A 16,748-nucleotide genomic window follows, 5' to 3' on the forward strand; every position below is an offset into this window, starting at 1 on the left:
TTTTGAGTTTTTAAAATTTGTTTTCTAGTTTTTAGGTGTCTCAGGAATAGTGTTTTAAGTTTTCTAGAAATTTACTGTCATTTTGAAATTATTATTTATGGTAACTCTTAGGCTTACTATATATAGTATTTCATATATTTCTATTTATAGTATAATCATGATTTACTATTATTGATAATTTCCAGTATCTTTATGTTAAGTTAGTTTTGGTAGGATAGGTGGAGTCTGTAAAGGGCATCCTACATGGTGGGTCTATAAATAGAACCATTGTAATTGTGATGAAATAAAGTTGGTTTAGTGAACTCTCACCTATTTCTTCTCCTATCTCTTTGGTGCAGCAAGAGTTGCTCTTTCTTTGGTAGAGATGGGATCTCCTGAAAGGTGCGAACACTCTGAGAGCATGGGCATCCATCCGCACATTGGAAACATCTCCCCATGAATTTAATATACATGTATGGGTGATATTCCTAATGTGTGGCTGGATGCCATGCTCTTCGAGTTTTTTCTTTTAGGATATTTGGGCTTTCTTTGGTGGGTAGTAAACTGTGTAGTTGCTTCTCCATCCCTGTTTTTCATCCTTTATCACCCAAAGTCCTTTCTTTACCCCACAAAGTCCAAAACCAGAGCTGAAAGTTTAGGATCCCCTATCCTGTTCTACCTCATACTGATGTTTGATGGTGTTGTGATGGGGTTTCCACTAGGGGTGATCATTTTCAGCCCAGCCTGGCTCAGAAATTTTGGGCCTAGATTTTGTGTTCAGGCCCAGATCAAATCTGGGCCCACAAATTTCCAGGCTGAGCCTGGCCCAACATTTCAGGCCCAGCCCAGCATGCAATCTATATAATATATTTAATAATGTGTACATATAATATGTTTATGTTATAAAATATTATATTATCTAGTATATACAATAATATATTTAATGTTATATCTATATAATATATATTTTATATGCTAATATACAAATACATTTTATTTATATTTTAAATATTTTATATAAAAATTTTAATTTATATTATACATATTCAGGAGTTGACACATGTATAGATCACATATGAGAAATCTCCTCCTAGGCAAGGCCCAAGGTTCAAAATATCAATATGTATTGGGCCGTATCGGCCAATACGTATCGTATCGGTGGTGGACACGTGGAGGTAAGAGATTGGGTTGTGAAAAGGAGTTGGAGGAAACCAAGAAAGCTTTTAATTTTTCGGCCGGGGAATACCAAGCGACAAGGCTGCCCATTAAGGAAGCTAATTCAAATGGTTTTTAATTAAACAAAGATAAGGCGGGCCACTTTTCTTTCGCTGACGTGGTGAAGAATTTAAGTGGACCAAACCGCCAAAAGGCCTAGTCTGAACCGACTGAATCTCTGGGCGGATCGGCTACTAAACCGGGGTGCAACTTAAGTGACCCACGTGATAACTTAAAACATCACGTAGGTCGGGGCAAAAGGAAAGAAAAATGGCCGATTGTAGACAGACCATATGGTCTATCTTCTTCCATAGTCGTGCGATCTCAAGGGAAAAAGATGCAGCGGCAGAGAGAAAGTGAGCAAGGTGACCTACGGTGGGTGCTGCGCCGAAATCATGAGGACGTTAGCTCACTGCAATGTTCCTCAGAGAAACCGAACCCAAGGTATGTAAGAGAGAGAACCAAAGAAAGGGAGGAGGTGGACAAAGGATGGGTGGACTGTGCAATAAACGATGAAGAATCAAAAGACAGTTCAGGTGAAGATACTAGCATTGGAAGCGTGAACGATGTTGATGAGTGCGATGAAGGTGATTTGGGTCTGCTGAACATTGCAAGTATATTCCAGGGGGACATATAGGAGAAACGGAGATTTAATCCAGACGGCCAGAGAAGTCTAATAGATGATGGCAGAAGACCTGGGTCTGTTGAAGTAAATGAGGATGAAGATGATAATCGGAATAACACTTCCCCAACACTTCTAGTTGTGCAAAGCGCAAATAAGGGGTAAATCGGGAGAACCTAAGGCTGAGCAGGAACGCACCAGTAAGGGATAAACAAAGGGTAGAGAGGACAGATTACCATGTTGCCCAAAGGACTGAAATGCTTACCAACCAACTCAGGGAGACAGATATTTACCAACCGTCTGAACAAGATAGGGAGGCTGGGAACAACTTCTCGTGTGATCTTCCATCTTTCCAGTCAAACCCAGGTAACCAAGTGAATTCGGTTTGTGATACTAATGTGTTTTTTGTGTCCTATGCTCTAGATTCCGTTCCTGTTCCAAGTCCTGCAGCCCTTGCATGTGCAACCAACCAAGGTGGTGGATCTTCAATGTTTAGGGAGATGGGATTGAAGGATTGTGGGGAGGTAAGGGAAGGAAGGTATAGGATGGAGGTGGTGTGGGAAATTATTGAGAAAATGTTTAGTGAAGTTGAACAAAATATGTTGTGGAGGAAGGATATAGAGGAGAGAAGAGGGGAGGGATTAGTTGGAAGGGGAGAAGAGGTGGAGAGAAATGGAGGGGAGTATTTAGAGAGGACAGGGGTGGAGGGATCTAATGGAGAGGACTTGATAGCAGAATTTATGGGGAAGTTGGGATGTAGAATGGAGGACTTGAATGTTTTAGTAGATATCTGCTGAATTAAAAAATATGAAAGAAAGTAGTTTCTTGAAGAGAGAAGGAGAAGAAGAGAAGAAGAGAAGTTGAAAGAAAAGAGAGTAATTATTTGGCCGTCCCCCTTCACTTATTATTTATACTAAAATAATAGAACAGTACGAAGACAACTATGCCCTTATAGGGCGGCAAAACATAAAACAACATATATATGACTCAAAAAACATAATAAAATTTGGATTCACATAACTATTGTGGTCCCCACCTCCTATCTAACAACTAACATAAAACATCTACTAAAAAAAAAAACATCATAAAACTAATTAATCTTCAACACTCCCCCTCAAGTTGGGAGTAAATGTCACACATTCCCAACTTGTGTAGATCATGTTCAAGCTTGTTCGTTGCCACCCCTTTAGTGAGAACATCAGCCAGCTGCAACTCTGAAGAGACATGAGGCAAACAAACTTCTCCGATTGTTACCCTTTCTCTTATAAAGTGAACTTCAGTGTGTTTTGTTCTATCATGCTGAATTGAATTGTGGGCAATATTGATTGTAGCCTGATTGTCACAGTATAACATCATAGGTTCCTCTGCTTTCACCCCAATCTCACTCAAAAGAGATCTAACCCAAAGAAGTTCTGAGACACCATGAGACATGGATTTATACTCAGCCTTTGCACTTGACCTTGCCACAACCGCTTGCTTCTTACTCTTCCAGGAGATCAAGTTTCCACCTACAAAGGTACACACTCCTGATGTAGACCTCCTGTCGTCTAAGCATCCTGCCCAGTCTGCATCTGTATAGGATTCTAGCTTCAGATTCTCATGATTTGAGAAAAGAATGCCTCTGCCAGGGTGCTTTTTCAGATATGTAAGTATTCTCTCAATAGCTTCCCAATGCTGAACCCGAGGTGCATGCATGTACTAACTCACAACACTGACGGCATAAGAAATATCTGGTCATGTCATACACAAATACATCAATCAGCCCACCATTCTTTGATATCTCCCCACATCCTTTACCAATTCACCATCCACACCATTAATTCTGTGATTTGGATCAATAGGAGTGTTTGTTGGTTTGGTCCCTAGCTTCCCAGTCTCTCGCAGTTGGTCAAGTACATACTTTCTCTGTGAAATGAAGATCCCATGCTTGGATCTTGCAACTTCAATCCCTAAGAAGTATTTGAGCTCACCAAGATCTTTGATCTCAAATTCTTGCTACAATGATTTTTTGAGATCATCAATCTCCTCCAGATCATTTCTTGTCACCACTATATCATCCACATACACAATCATAATTGACACCAAAGCATCTCTCTTCTTCACAAAGAGGGTGTGATCAAACTGTGTTTGTGTGTATCCAAAACGGATGAGTGCCCCTCTAAACCTATCAAACCAAGCCCTAGGTGACTGTTTCGGTCCATATAGAAATTTTTTGAGTCTGCACACCTTTCCTTTACCAACATTTTCATAAAAGCCTGCTGGAATATCCATATATACCTCCTCCTGTAAGTTAACATTGAGGAAAGCATTTTTGACATTAAGCTGAAACAAGGGCCATGAATAGGTGGCTACTAGAGATAAAAGGATACGAACTGAACTCATCTTAGCTACTGGTGCAAAGGTTTCTAGATCATCAACACCATAGGTCTGAGTATACCCTTTTTCTACCAACCTTGCCTTGTACCTCTCTATCTTGCCATCGGCCTTATACTTCACTGTGAATAACCATCGACATCCGACTGTCTCCTTGTCTGGGGGGAGATCAACTACTTCCCAAGTTTGGTTTTTGACCAAAGCACCCATCTCATCTTGCATGGCTGTTTTCCACTCAGGTTTGGAGAGGGCCTCAGTAACATTCCTTGGTATAGACACAAAATCTAGGGAAGAAAGAAAAGCATCGTAGGAGGGTGATAAGGCATTGTAGGAAAGATGGTGTGAAATGCAGTGGGTTGTACACTTTCTCTTCTCCATACGAAGTGCAATGGGAAGATCAAGGTTAGTGGGATCAGTTGCAACAATGGTGTTAGGACAGAAACATTATCATCAGAAAACATAACAGACTCAGGCTCAAGAGGAATACCTGGATCTGTATCTGCCGAATCTAGAGTTTCAGAAGGACTGATAGAGAGTGGTGTGGGTCGAGCATGTGTGGAGTCAACCATCATTTTCCGGCGTTGATATTGCTGTGAGGCTGCCCGTAGTGGCTCAGGTAATGAAACTGGAGGTGCAGTTGTTGGCTGAACCGATGCTGGCTGAACTGATGGTGCAGGTGGTGGCTGAATTGATGTAGATGCTGGCTGAACTAATGGAGGCACCACAGAAACAGGAAGAGGAACAGATTGTTAGTTCTCCTCCCCAAAACTCTCCCCCTGAGGAGAACCTTTCGAGAAGAAGAATGTGGATTCTGAAAAGGTAACATCCATAGTGACAAATCTGCTTCTCGACACTGGGTCATAATAGCAATACCCCTTTTGGTTCTGAGCATACCCAAGAAAAACACATTTCTTGGCCTTAGGATCCAATTTCTTGCGATGAGGGCCAAGAATGTGAACAAAAGAAACACAACCAAAAACCATCAGAAGTATATAAAATATCTCTCCATCTGGAAAAAGGAGGCTAAATGGCACCTTAAACCCCAAAGTTCGTGAAGGAACACGGTTAATCACATCTACGACTGTAAGAACTGCATCTCCCCAGAACTGCACAAGAACTGAAGCACACACCATAAGACTCCTTGCCACCTCCACAATGTGTCTGTTTTTCCTCTAAGCAACTCCATTCTATTGCGGTGTATATGCACAACTGCTCTGATGAACTACACCATGTTCTAAGAGATACGTGGTTTGGTCCTTCTCAAAGTACTCTCTGGCATTATCTAATCTAAAAGCCTTAGTTCTCACTCCAAATTGTGTGAGAACCATCTGGTGGAATTGTCGTACTAAGTTAGGAACCTCATCACGTGATCTCATCAAATATATCCAAGAATATCGTGTATAATCATCCACAAATAAGAGAAAGTAACGGAATCCTCCCATTGAAGATTTGATATGGCCCCCATACATCAGTGTGAACAATATTAAAAGCAGAAGTACTTATTTTATTACTTGGTTTAAAAGACTGTCTACAATGCTTTCCTAACTGACAACTCTCACACTCCAAAGTAGATAATTGAACAGACTCAAACAACTTGGGGAAAAAAACATTTCAAAGAACTAAAAGAAAGATGTCCCAAGCGATTGTGCCAAAGCATAATCTAGTTTACTGACTCCGACCCACTACTACTGCTGCTGCTAACATGATGGCCCTGATGTCTCGGAATCTCATCCAGAAGGTAGACTCCATTCACCTCATGACCACTCCCAATCATCTTCTTTGACTCCAAATCCTGCAAAACACAATTAACAGGAAGAAAGGTCACAGAACAATTCAAATTTTTTGTCAAAGAACTAATAGACAGTAGGTTGGTATGAAGTCTAGGGACATGTAAAACAGAGGACAGAGTTATATCATCGGTCACTCTAACTATCTCCTTCCCCCAGCAATGGGCATATGTGAACCATTTGCTGTAGAGACTCTGTCTCTACCAGAGCACATCCGATAGGAACTGAAAATGGTAGGGGCATTAGTCATATGCTCAGATGCTCCTGAGTCTATAATCCAGGGAGGTCCCTCCTTACCTGAAGTGGATGCAAGATTCGCAGTTGCATATGAACTACCTGTATGTGCAAAGGAAGTGGTGTAGTTGGCTCCTGCATTTTGCTGTCCATCTGGAAGGCTATAGTTGGGTGAATCTTTCTTACTCATAAGCTGTCCAAACCTCTCCAATTCTGTTCTCACTGCTGCTACTGCAATGGATTCCCAATCAGTTTGGGAGAGAGGGGCTGAAGAGTCTCCTGTAGTGGCTACATTTGCATTCCCTTCTTGTTTCTTATCCGAGCAGGCATAAGATTTGGATGAAACTTCCAACAAGTGTCCTTAGTATGTTTAGGCTTCTTGCAATAATCACACACCAAGTCCTTATCTTCACTTCTAGTCTCACTACTCCCCTTGTTTCCATTCAGCTTAGGTTTTGTTGTACCAACCATAGCCGGCTGGTCAATCCCTAGCTGTCTCAGCATTACATTTCTCCTACTCTCTTCTCCAGAGACAAAAGCATAGCCCTGAGAGAGTGTCACACCCCCCCTAGAAAGAATATGCTGCCTAGCAATGTCAAATTCAGGGTTCAGCCCTGCCAAGAACTCAAAAACCCTATTCCTTTCTACCAGTTTGTGATAAGTTGTTACATCATTTACACTTTCCCATACCACAGTTTCTAAGTGATCTATTTCTTGCCATAGGGTTTTCAGCATGGAGAAATACACAACAAGAGGTTTTTCTCCCTGTTTCATACTTATCACCTGATTTCTTAACTGATAAGCCTGCCTTCATTTTGCTTTTGAGAGTAGGTTTCAGTCACTCCATCCCAAATCTCCTTAGCAGTATTAGCCCATGGGAATTTTTTTTGCAATATGAGGTAACGTAGAATTACACAGCCAAGACATTACCGTGTAATTCTCTTGCACCCATCGGGAAGAGTTTGTATCAGGTTTCTTCTCCCCAGTGAGATATCCTAATTTTCCACGGGCACCAATAGCCATCTTAGCTGATTGTGCCCACTCCAAATAATTTGTACCATCAAGTTTTACTATAGTAATGATCCCAGACCCAAAAATATCACTACTACCTCCAACACCCAGTCCCACAGTACTGGTAGATTTCATCTCGGTATTCCAACTCTCCATTTTACTTCAAACAGTTCAACAGTAAGAAAAAAGAGATTGGAGACCTTCAAAAAATAATTTAATACCACACACACAGAAACCAACCCTTCCGGAAGAAGAAAACCCTAATTGGAGGGAAATCTCTCTCCTCCCCACGCCTTCCAACAGAGAGAAAAGTGAATCGATCACTCCGGGAGGCCTAGAAAATTTCAGAAACCAAACCACCCTCTTCAGAAAATCAAAAGAAAACTAACAATACCTGAGCGCCCAAGATTAGATAAAAAACAAAGAGTCCAACTTTCTGGGACTCTTCCTTGTACTCCAATTCTTCATGATTTTGATGCCGAACAATAGATCACCTTCCTGATGTATAGATCCCACCAAAAACTCCAAAAACTGGGCAATCTACAACAGATCGATCAGCCCTTTACTACTTCATGCAGTCAACTGATCTAGGGCTGCATGAGAATGCTTCAAGAAACCCTAGCGATGCTCTGATACCAAGTAGAAATTTGCTGAATTAAAAAATATGAAAGAAAGTAGTTTCTTGAAGAGAGAAGGAAGAGAGAAGGAGAAGAAGAGAAGTTGAAAGAAAAGAGAGCAATAATCTAGCTGCCCCCTTCACTTATTATTTATACTAAAATAATAGAATAGTACAAAGACAACCATGCCCTTATAGGGCGGCAAAACATATATATCACTCAAAAAACATATCAAAATTTGGACTCACATAACTACTGTGGTCCCCACCTCCTATCTAACAACTAACATAAAACATCTACTCAGAACATCATAAAACTAATTAATCTTCAACAGTTTTGAAAGGTGGTCTATAGAAGAAGGAAATTAAAATAAAGGAAAGGAAACTGAGTGAAGTTGAGAGACTGAAAGAGATGTGGAAGGTGACAAGAAATTCGGGGTAAAGGGAGATAGAAGGAAAGGGGGGAGGTAGTAGCTTTTGAGGAAGGGAGTAAAAAAGAAGACTATGAAGATAATGAGTTGGAATGTGAGGGGTATAGGAAGTGCGAGGAAAAGAGCAACGATCAAAGAGGTATGACCTAGACATTGTACTAATGCAAGAGTCCAAGAGAATGGAGTTTAATAATAGATGGGCAAGGAGTATTTGGAAAGCCAGGGGGATTAGCTGGGTGGCTGCTCCCTCTTGGGGTGCTTCAGGGGGGATAGTGACAATGTGGAAAAGGGATGTGGTGGAAGGTTTGGAGGAATTGATTGGAAAATACTCAATTTCAATGAAGTTTAAGCAACAAGAGGATAATTTTGTGTGGGTGCTCACAAATGTTTATGGACCAAATGATTACAGAGAAAAAAAGGATTTGTGGGAGGCACTGGCAGATATTAGAGGGCTATGGGATGGGCCTCGGTGCGTAGGTGGGGATTTCAATGTGATTAGATTCACGGAGGAGACCAACAATGCTAATCAAAGGGTGACAACTAGTATGAGGAAGGTTAACCAGTTTGTGAATGCCTTTGAACTCAAAGAGTTACCTTTAGCCCATAAGACATTCGCTTGGTTAAATCTCCAATCGAGTCCCATATGCTCCAAGTTGGATAGGTTTTTGTTCTCTTTGGATTGGGAAGAACATTGGGGAAATTTAGAATCTAGGGCTCTTCCTAGATTGACCTCTGACCATTGGCCTATAGTGATTTGCAAGGAGGAAAGGAGTGGTGGACCTGCCCCCTTTAGGTTTGAAAATACGTGGTTGCTCCACCCTGGGTTAACTAAAAGAGTAAAAGAGTGGTGAAATGAGTGTAACCCAGTAGTGGAATTGGAAGGGATGAGGTTCCATAAGAAGTTGCAATTTTTGAAAGCAAAGATCAAGGAGTTACATCAATTGGAGTTTGGAAGGTTAGAAGAAAGAGAACATTTAATGGACCAAATTGAGAGCCTTGACTTGAAAGAAGAAAGGGGAGATTTTAGAGAGGCAGACAAGAAACAAAGAAGAGGTTTGAGAAGTCAGCTTGAGGATTGCCTACATAAGGAGGAAATTAGCTGGAGGCAAAAATCTCGATGTAAATGGCTGCAAGAGGGAGATAGGAATACCAGTTTCTTTCATTCTTTGGCAAATGGGAGAAAAGGAGAAATTTTATCTCCAAACTGGAAGTGGATGGAGTTGAGTTAACACACCAAGATGAGATTGCAGGAGCATTTGTGAGACATTTTAAATCCATTCTAAGAAGGCCTGTAAGGGGGTATGGTTGGAAGGATTGGATTGGCCAGAAATAGGGTTTGATAACAGGAGAAGGTTGGAGAGAAGGTTTGAGTTGGAAGAGATTAAGGAGGTTGTGTTTGCTATGGATAGAACAAAAGCTCCAGGTCCGGCTGGGTTCACAATGGCTTTCTACCAAGACTGTTGGGATATGGTGAAAGGTGACCTTCTGTTGGTGTTTGAGGAGTTTCATAGGAGAGGAGTGGTTAACCCGGATGTAAATTCCACCTTTTTAGCTTTGGTCTCAAAAAAGAAAGATGCTTTGCATCGAAAGGACTTCAGGCCAATCAGTTTGGTAAATAGCTTGTATAAGATCCTTGCAAAGGTGGTCACTGAGACTGAAGGAAGTATTGCCAGCTATTATTACACCAAATCAAGGAGCCTTAGTGAGTGGAGACAAATTACAGATCAAATTCTAATTGCTAATGAGAGTGTGGAGAATTTTAGGAATGATAGGAAGAAGGGAGTGGTATGTAAGTTGGATTTGGAAAAGGCTAATGACTTGGTGGACTGGGATTTTCTGAGGAAAGTTATGACCAAATTTGGATTTGGGACTAGATGGTGCAAATGGATTATGGGGTGTGTTCGGAATTGTCATTATTCTGTACTAGTGAACGGGACAATGGTTGACTTCTTTCCAACCATTAGGGGAGTAAGACAAGGAGACCCCTTGTCTCCCTTCTTATTCACACTGATTGCTGATGTTTTAGGGAGATTGATTCACAAAGCAGATTCTAGGGGTCTTATTAGAGGTTGGAGAGTTGGAAGGGAGGAAACCCCCCTCACCTATCTATAGTTTGCAAATGATACGATTCTGTTCTGTGAAAGAGGAAATATGGGGTATATAAGGAACATGAAATTGGTAATACAACTCTTCGAACAAATGTCAAATTTGAAGGTGAATTTTGAGAAAAGTTGTGTAGTGGGTGTGAATATGGAGGGAGAGATCAGGGAGAATGTAGAAGTGCTAGGATGTGAAACCTCAGAATGGCCTTTGAATTATCTAGGGTTGCCATTGGGTGACAATCCAAAGAGAGTTTCTGGAATCCAGTGGTGGAAAGATTTGAAAAGAGACTTGTCTCTTGGAAAAGGAATTACCTTTCTCTGGGAGGGAGGATGACACTGATTAAGGCTACACTTGCAAATTTACCTATTTATTTCCTTTTAGTGTTCAAAATCCCAGTAAAGGTCTCTAGCAGATTGGAAAAGATGATGAGACTTCCTTTGGGAGCCGGGAGAAGAGAAGAGGGACCATAGAGTAAGCTGGGAGATGGTGCCCAGGAGCAAAGACAATGGTGGTTTGGGGCTCGGGAACATTAGAAAAAGGAATTTGGCCCTTATGGGGAAATGGCTGTAGGGATTCCCATTAGAGAGGGAGAAATTATGGGCCAAGATAGTGGCAAGCATACATGGCTGGAGCTGAATGGATGGGATGTGGGAATCTGAGCTAGGACCACAAGCGCTTCACCTTGGAAAGCCATCCATGAGTTGTTACCAGTTGTTTCCCCTCTTACCAAGTATGATTTGAATTCAGGTAATTCCATAAAATTCTGGGAACATACTTGGGTGGGGGATGGCCCCCTAAAGGACCGGTTTCCTTCTTTGTATGCTCTATCTAACCTTAAAAATGAGCCAGTTTCCTCTTTCACCACCCTTTCTTCCTCAATCTCTGGGTTTGGGTGGAATTTGGGCTTGAGAAGGACTGTGAGAGACTTAGACCTTGACAGGATTTCGAATCTCCTTCAGCTTCTTGACAATATTTTCTTGGACCCTGCTATGGTGGACTCTAGAAGTTGGACCCCCACCCCCACTGGTTCTTTCTCCTGTGCCTCTTTCTTCAAAGTTTTAAACCAGTCCACTAGTCCTGTAGCCCTCCCTTTTCCTGTTAATGAGGTTTGGTGTTGACCAATTCCTCCTAGGGTTGGTAATTTTTGCTGGGAAGCCTTTCTGGAAAGATTCAACACTAGTGATCTGCTCCAAAAGAAAAGACCCAATACTTGTTTGTCTCCTCACTGGTGTGTTCTTTGTAAAGCTGATGGGGAGACTGGTTTTCATCTACTGGTGTCTTGCCAATTTGCGAAGTCTATTTGGGTGTAGTTGGAACCCTCCATCAAATTTGCAAAGTTTGTTTTCCCCTTATTTTTTCAGGTGGCGTATGAAAAGGGGAAGGACTATGTGGAGAGGATTGAGGGCTGCGGTATGCTGGCCCTTGTGGGAAGAAAGAAACTCTAGGATATTCTCTGATGTGGAGAGAGGTGCTGAAGAATTGAGGGCTCTGATCCTTATAAGGGTCGTACAGTGGATGACATCCCTAGAGCTATTCACAGATTATACAGTGGATGACATGTTAAGAAAGTGGGGTGAGATTGCTAACTGTTCCCAGACCAAAACAGTGATGAGTGTGTCTTAGACCCCCCCCCCCCACCTGTAGGTTTCATAAAACTAAACTTTGGTGGGAGTTGCAGAGGGAATCCTGGGCAATCAGGGATTCTGGGTGTTTTTAGGGATGAGAATGGGGTTGTTCTAGCCATGTTTTCAGGCCCAATTGGAGTGGGTGACTCTCTCAGAGCCGAGATCCGTGCAATTATGGAAGGAATACAGAAAGCTAGGGAGATGAATATCAACAAACTCATAATTGAGGGGGATTCGGAGGTGGTGGTAGGATGGCTGAATAAAGACAACAGTGGTTTATGGCATTTCAGTAATGTGAGGAGGAAATTTAGATGGCTGGTTCGAGGAATGGAAGTTAAAATCATTTGGGTAAAAAGATCAGCTAATTCTTTTGCTGACGGGTTAGCTAAACAAGGGGTGGAGAGGGAATCAATGTTTTGGGCACAGCTGTAATTTTTTTCTTTTCCCTTTCTCTTTCTCTTTTGTTCCTTTCTTGGGGCTCAAACTGTATTTGGAAGATAAGAAAGTTTGTCTTCCTCTTTGTAATTTTTATTAAGATTATATAATGAATTGTGTTATTGATTAAAAAAAAAGACGTATCGTGTCGGTGACCTCTCAATATGCCCCTATTGTGGGTGCTTCAGGGTCTGATCTGGTTCAGGGGGTAGACAGACCTTAAACCGTTTGAAAAAACTAAAAATAAATAAATAAATAAAGCGAAGCTTATCAGTATTTTGAACCTTGGCGAGGCCTTCATTTTAATTCTTAAGCAATGTAGTACTTGGGCAACACTTAATAGTGTAAGGCCTTCATCCATAAAAGGATAGACAAGCCAAGCCAAGTCCCACATGTGAGTCATTATGGGCTTGTGATAACTGATAAGCCCACCCCCTACTTTTTGTGTCAGGCCCAAAGCCAAGCCAAGGTTGGCCTAGTTTGGGCCCATGCAATATTTTTTCTTTCACATACTATGAACATATAATTTAAAATTTTATGAAAAAATAAAATTTCATTTTTTGATGCCATACTATGAACAGATAAACCTTCTTTTGTGTATCAGTAGTTTATTGTGACCTACTCTGTTGATAAATACGTTATTTGTCATACATCAAGAAAACATGAATGTCCATGCTTTAGATGATTCTCTCTCTCTCTCTCTCTCTCTCTCGATCTTGATAATTTATACATGCATTATTGAAGTGAGTGGGAAGGCATGTGTTACATGTGGTATTAATAGTGGACAGAAAATATGAGGAGGTTCACTGTAGATTTTCTGTGTGCCCTCCATGCTAGTGGGATATCTGCTTTATAGAATCGATATATTTTCAGGCGTACTGTTCTTATTTGCAGATTACCACTTCTCAGCCTTGATCCCAACCTTTTGGGGTCTATCCATTTGATGTGTTTGTCATGGGGGAAGGAGGGGCTTTGATTATGCCAACTGCCAACTGAGACAACTCTTATTTATCTGGGCTTGAGATGTAAGACAACTTGACAGAAAACATGGCTCTTGATAGAGCGCAATGGTGGAACAGGATTCGTGTAGATGCAAAACTCACCCAACACACCCTCCACATTTTACTCCAAAAATCACCCACCCAATAGAGGGCTTACATCCCCTTGGTCCCTCCCTTTACAATCCTACAACCACCTCTGTGGCCTTCTAGACCCCAAATTCAATTATTTCCCACCCCTGCTTCACTGTCATGATCTTAAAAGATTTAATCTTCTCCAGCTCCATAAATACTTCCCTTGTAAAGTCTACCCTTGTACATGTTTATTCACCCTCCCAAAAAAGAATAAAAAAAAAGGTGCCCCCAGTCCCAGCTTTTATGGTGGCCCTCATTGAAAGAAAATGAGGGTTTTGCCAATTGGAACATGGTTTGCAAACCAAGACCCCAAGGAGGATTGGATGTGAAGAGGATTAAGAATGTGAATATTGCTCTTTTGGGGAAATGGTTTTGAAGATTTGGGGAAGATCAGGGTGGGTTGAGGAAGAGGGTGGTGCAAGCCAAATATGGAGATAGAAACTTCAGTTGGGTCCCAGGAGTTTAGAAGGTACATGGATGAAGTTTTCGAAGGATGGTATGATCCCTGCAGTTTAGAAGGCACCTAAATGATTGGGATCTGGATGTTATGGTGGAATTGCTGCACTTACTATACAGCACACAGGTGGAGTTTGGAAGCTCAGACAGAAGACAGTGGCAGTCGGAGAAATCATGAATGTTCTCTGTGAATTCTCTTTACAATGCACTTGTTGGCTTTAGAGCATTCAGTCCCTGTCAATATCATTTGGTGTGTGGGTGTACTTACAAAAGTTGCTTTCTTCATCTGGACTACCTACCTGAATGGAGTTCTGACTAGAGACAGCTTGGTACAGAAGGGAATGTTGTTGGACTTGGTTGACTGTGTGCTGTGTGCTGGACATTCAGAATTACTGAACGACCTTTTACTACACTGCCGTTTTTCTTATGAAGTATGAACTAATATATGGAATCTGTTTGAAGTAAAGAGCAATCCAGGGCCAGTGGAGTTTGTGCAGGGATGGAGGGCTGAATAAAAGAGGAAAATTAGCTTGGAATATGACCCCTGACGTGGTTTCTGGTGTTTATGGCAGGAGAGATGCAAGAATGTTCAACAACAAATGCAGCTATGCTAATACAGTTTTTCAAAAGGTGTCGAGGAAGGTCTTTTCATGGCTGGATACACAGACTGTTTAAAAGTGTGGATTTTAATTTTTCTTTTTTTTTGTACAGGGAAATCTTTTGTAAATCACGGCTTGATGGATTAGTGCTGCAGGGGCAGCTTTTGTTTTTCCCTTTGAGCACAGCATCTTGTTGTACTGTATCTTTTCTTTATATCTATCAATATAATACAATTCAATACTTTCTCTCAAGAAAAAAATGTTTCTGATTAGCATTGAATCTTAAGGTTTTTCTGGACTTTTTGCAGGCAGCTAGTTTGAGAATAGCTGAGCAATACATCCAAGCGTTCAGTAACATTGCCAAGGAGGTTAGTAGCGGACTTGCAGTACTTTTAAGGGCGTCTCCGTGCATGTGTATGGTTTTGTTTTTCAAAATAAAAAAAAAAGGGAACAAAAATGCTTCAGCATTGGGAAAAAAATATGATTTTGCTGATGTGGCAGTTTTTCTTGCTTTGAAAAACAAATATCATACATGTTGGCGACACCCTCTAAATGTTTGGAATAGTCAATGTTTTCATGAATTTAATTTTTATGCTTCGTTTGCTTCTCCATGGGGAACAACCATGCTGCAGCATTGGCAAAAATATGATTTTGCTGATGTGGCGGTTATTCTTGCTTTGAATAACAATATCATACATATAGGCGAACACCCTCAAAATGTTTGGAATAATCAATGTTTTCATGAATTTGATGTTTTCTACTTTTTTGTTTGCTTCTTCATAGGGAACAAGAATTCTGCAGCATTGTCAAAAAATATGATTTTGCTGATGTGGCAGTTATTCTTGCTTTAAAAACAATATCATACATGTTGGCGAACACCCTCTGAATGTTTGGAATAGTCGATGTTTTCATGATTTTGATGTTTTTACTTTTTCATTTACTTCTCCACAGGGAACAACAATGCTGCTCCCTAGCACTGCTGCCAATCCTGCGAGTATGATGGCCCAGGCTCTGACCATATACAAAAGCCTGATTGGCAACAGTACCGGTGTTGGCACCTATGAGGTATCCCAGTCTAGACCCTCAGGCAACACGGACAGTGATCATTCTGGGCAAACTGGAGTCGAGATCCCTGCACCTGATGCAGAAGCTGAGGCTGATTGGAGAGAACCAGTTTTCTCCCTGCAGAGCCCCAAGAAGGAAGAGAAGAGTTGATACTGTTGATGATTATCGTAAGGATGAAGGCCCGGTCATACAAATCAATTTTGTCGGAAACACTATTGTTTACTCATTTTCTATAATTGACTTTGAAGATTCAAATGAAGGCAAAGGGGGAAACAGCGGTTTGTTAGTCTTGATGTTGACAATCCTGCTTTGTTACAGCAGAATTTAGGGGTTGTCTGCACCTTTGGCCACTTTGACCGTTTTCTAGGATGCTATTTCTTCATCAGGAGACATTAAAATCATAAAAGGAGACACCTGCATAACCTCGTCTATTTCCACCAGAAACTTGATTGTCCTTTTCTGATTTTAGTGTTTTTGCGAATGACAAGGTTCGTAATGGCATTGCTCTTTCTCGGTCTCGGGACATCAGATCAATGCTTCGTTAGTTTTGGCTGCGGCAGGATTTTTTTGTCCCATAGGCTTCATGGGGTTATATGTTCCAGCTTTTAATGTCACGCAGAAGATTAGTTTTGCCTAATTTTTATAGTTGTTTTGGTGGTTTCATTTTAGGTTTGACTATTTCGTGTTTTCTCTGTGTTCGTAAGTCCGTTACCGATTTTTGAAGTCTGAAACATTACCTTATTACTGCTTCCATTGACTGAGCCAACCACTGACGTTGACTAATTTTTTGGTGGGTGGTGAAGGGTGAATGAGCCCGGATCTGGTCCCAACACAATGTCTCAAGACTCAACAACCGGTCCTAACTTCTCGCCATGAAAGACAATCTCATTTTCCAATTCACGGCTTTAATGGATGTTGAGATCCTGTGTTGGGACTCGATCTGAGCTCAATGTGAACATGGTTGAAACCACACAAACTTTACATTTTCGATCAATTGCATTTTGTGGATCATTGATATTTTTTTGATTGTGCAATCTTACGATTTCTCTTTGGCTTATTCGTCT

The 16,748-nt window shown here is 41.1% G+C and overlaps 1 protein-coding gene across 1 annotated transcript in view; it reads left to right on the forward strand.

Annotated features, from left to right (window-relative positions):
- LOC104585783 (SPFH/Band 7/PHB domain-containing membrane-associated protein family) overlaps nucleotides 1-16,128 on the forward strand; it is a 34,074-nt gene extending 17,946 nt beyond the window's left edge. The window contains exons 9-10 of the mRNA XM_010242771.3: nucleotides 14,928-14,987; nucleotides 15,571-16,128. Coding sequence (XP_010241073.1) covers nucleotides 14,928-14,987; nucleotides 15,571-15,834 — 324 coding nt within the window. The 3' untranslated portion in view covers nucleotides 15,835-16,128. The remainder of the gene's footprint in view (nucleotides 1-14,927; nucleotides 14,988-15,570) is intronic.
- The last annotated feature ends 620 nt before the right edge of the window (nucleotides 16,129-16,748 follow it).

This window comes from Nelumbo nucifera, chromosome 1 (assembly GCF_055504915.1).
Source record: "Nelumbo nucifera cultivar China Antique chromosome 1, China Antique-T2T, whole genome shotgun sequence".
Taxonomy (NCBI): Eukaryota; Viridiplantae; Streptophyta; class Magnoliopsida; order Proteales; family Nelumbonaceae; genus Nelumbo; species Nelumbo nucifera.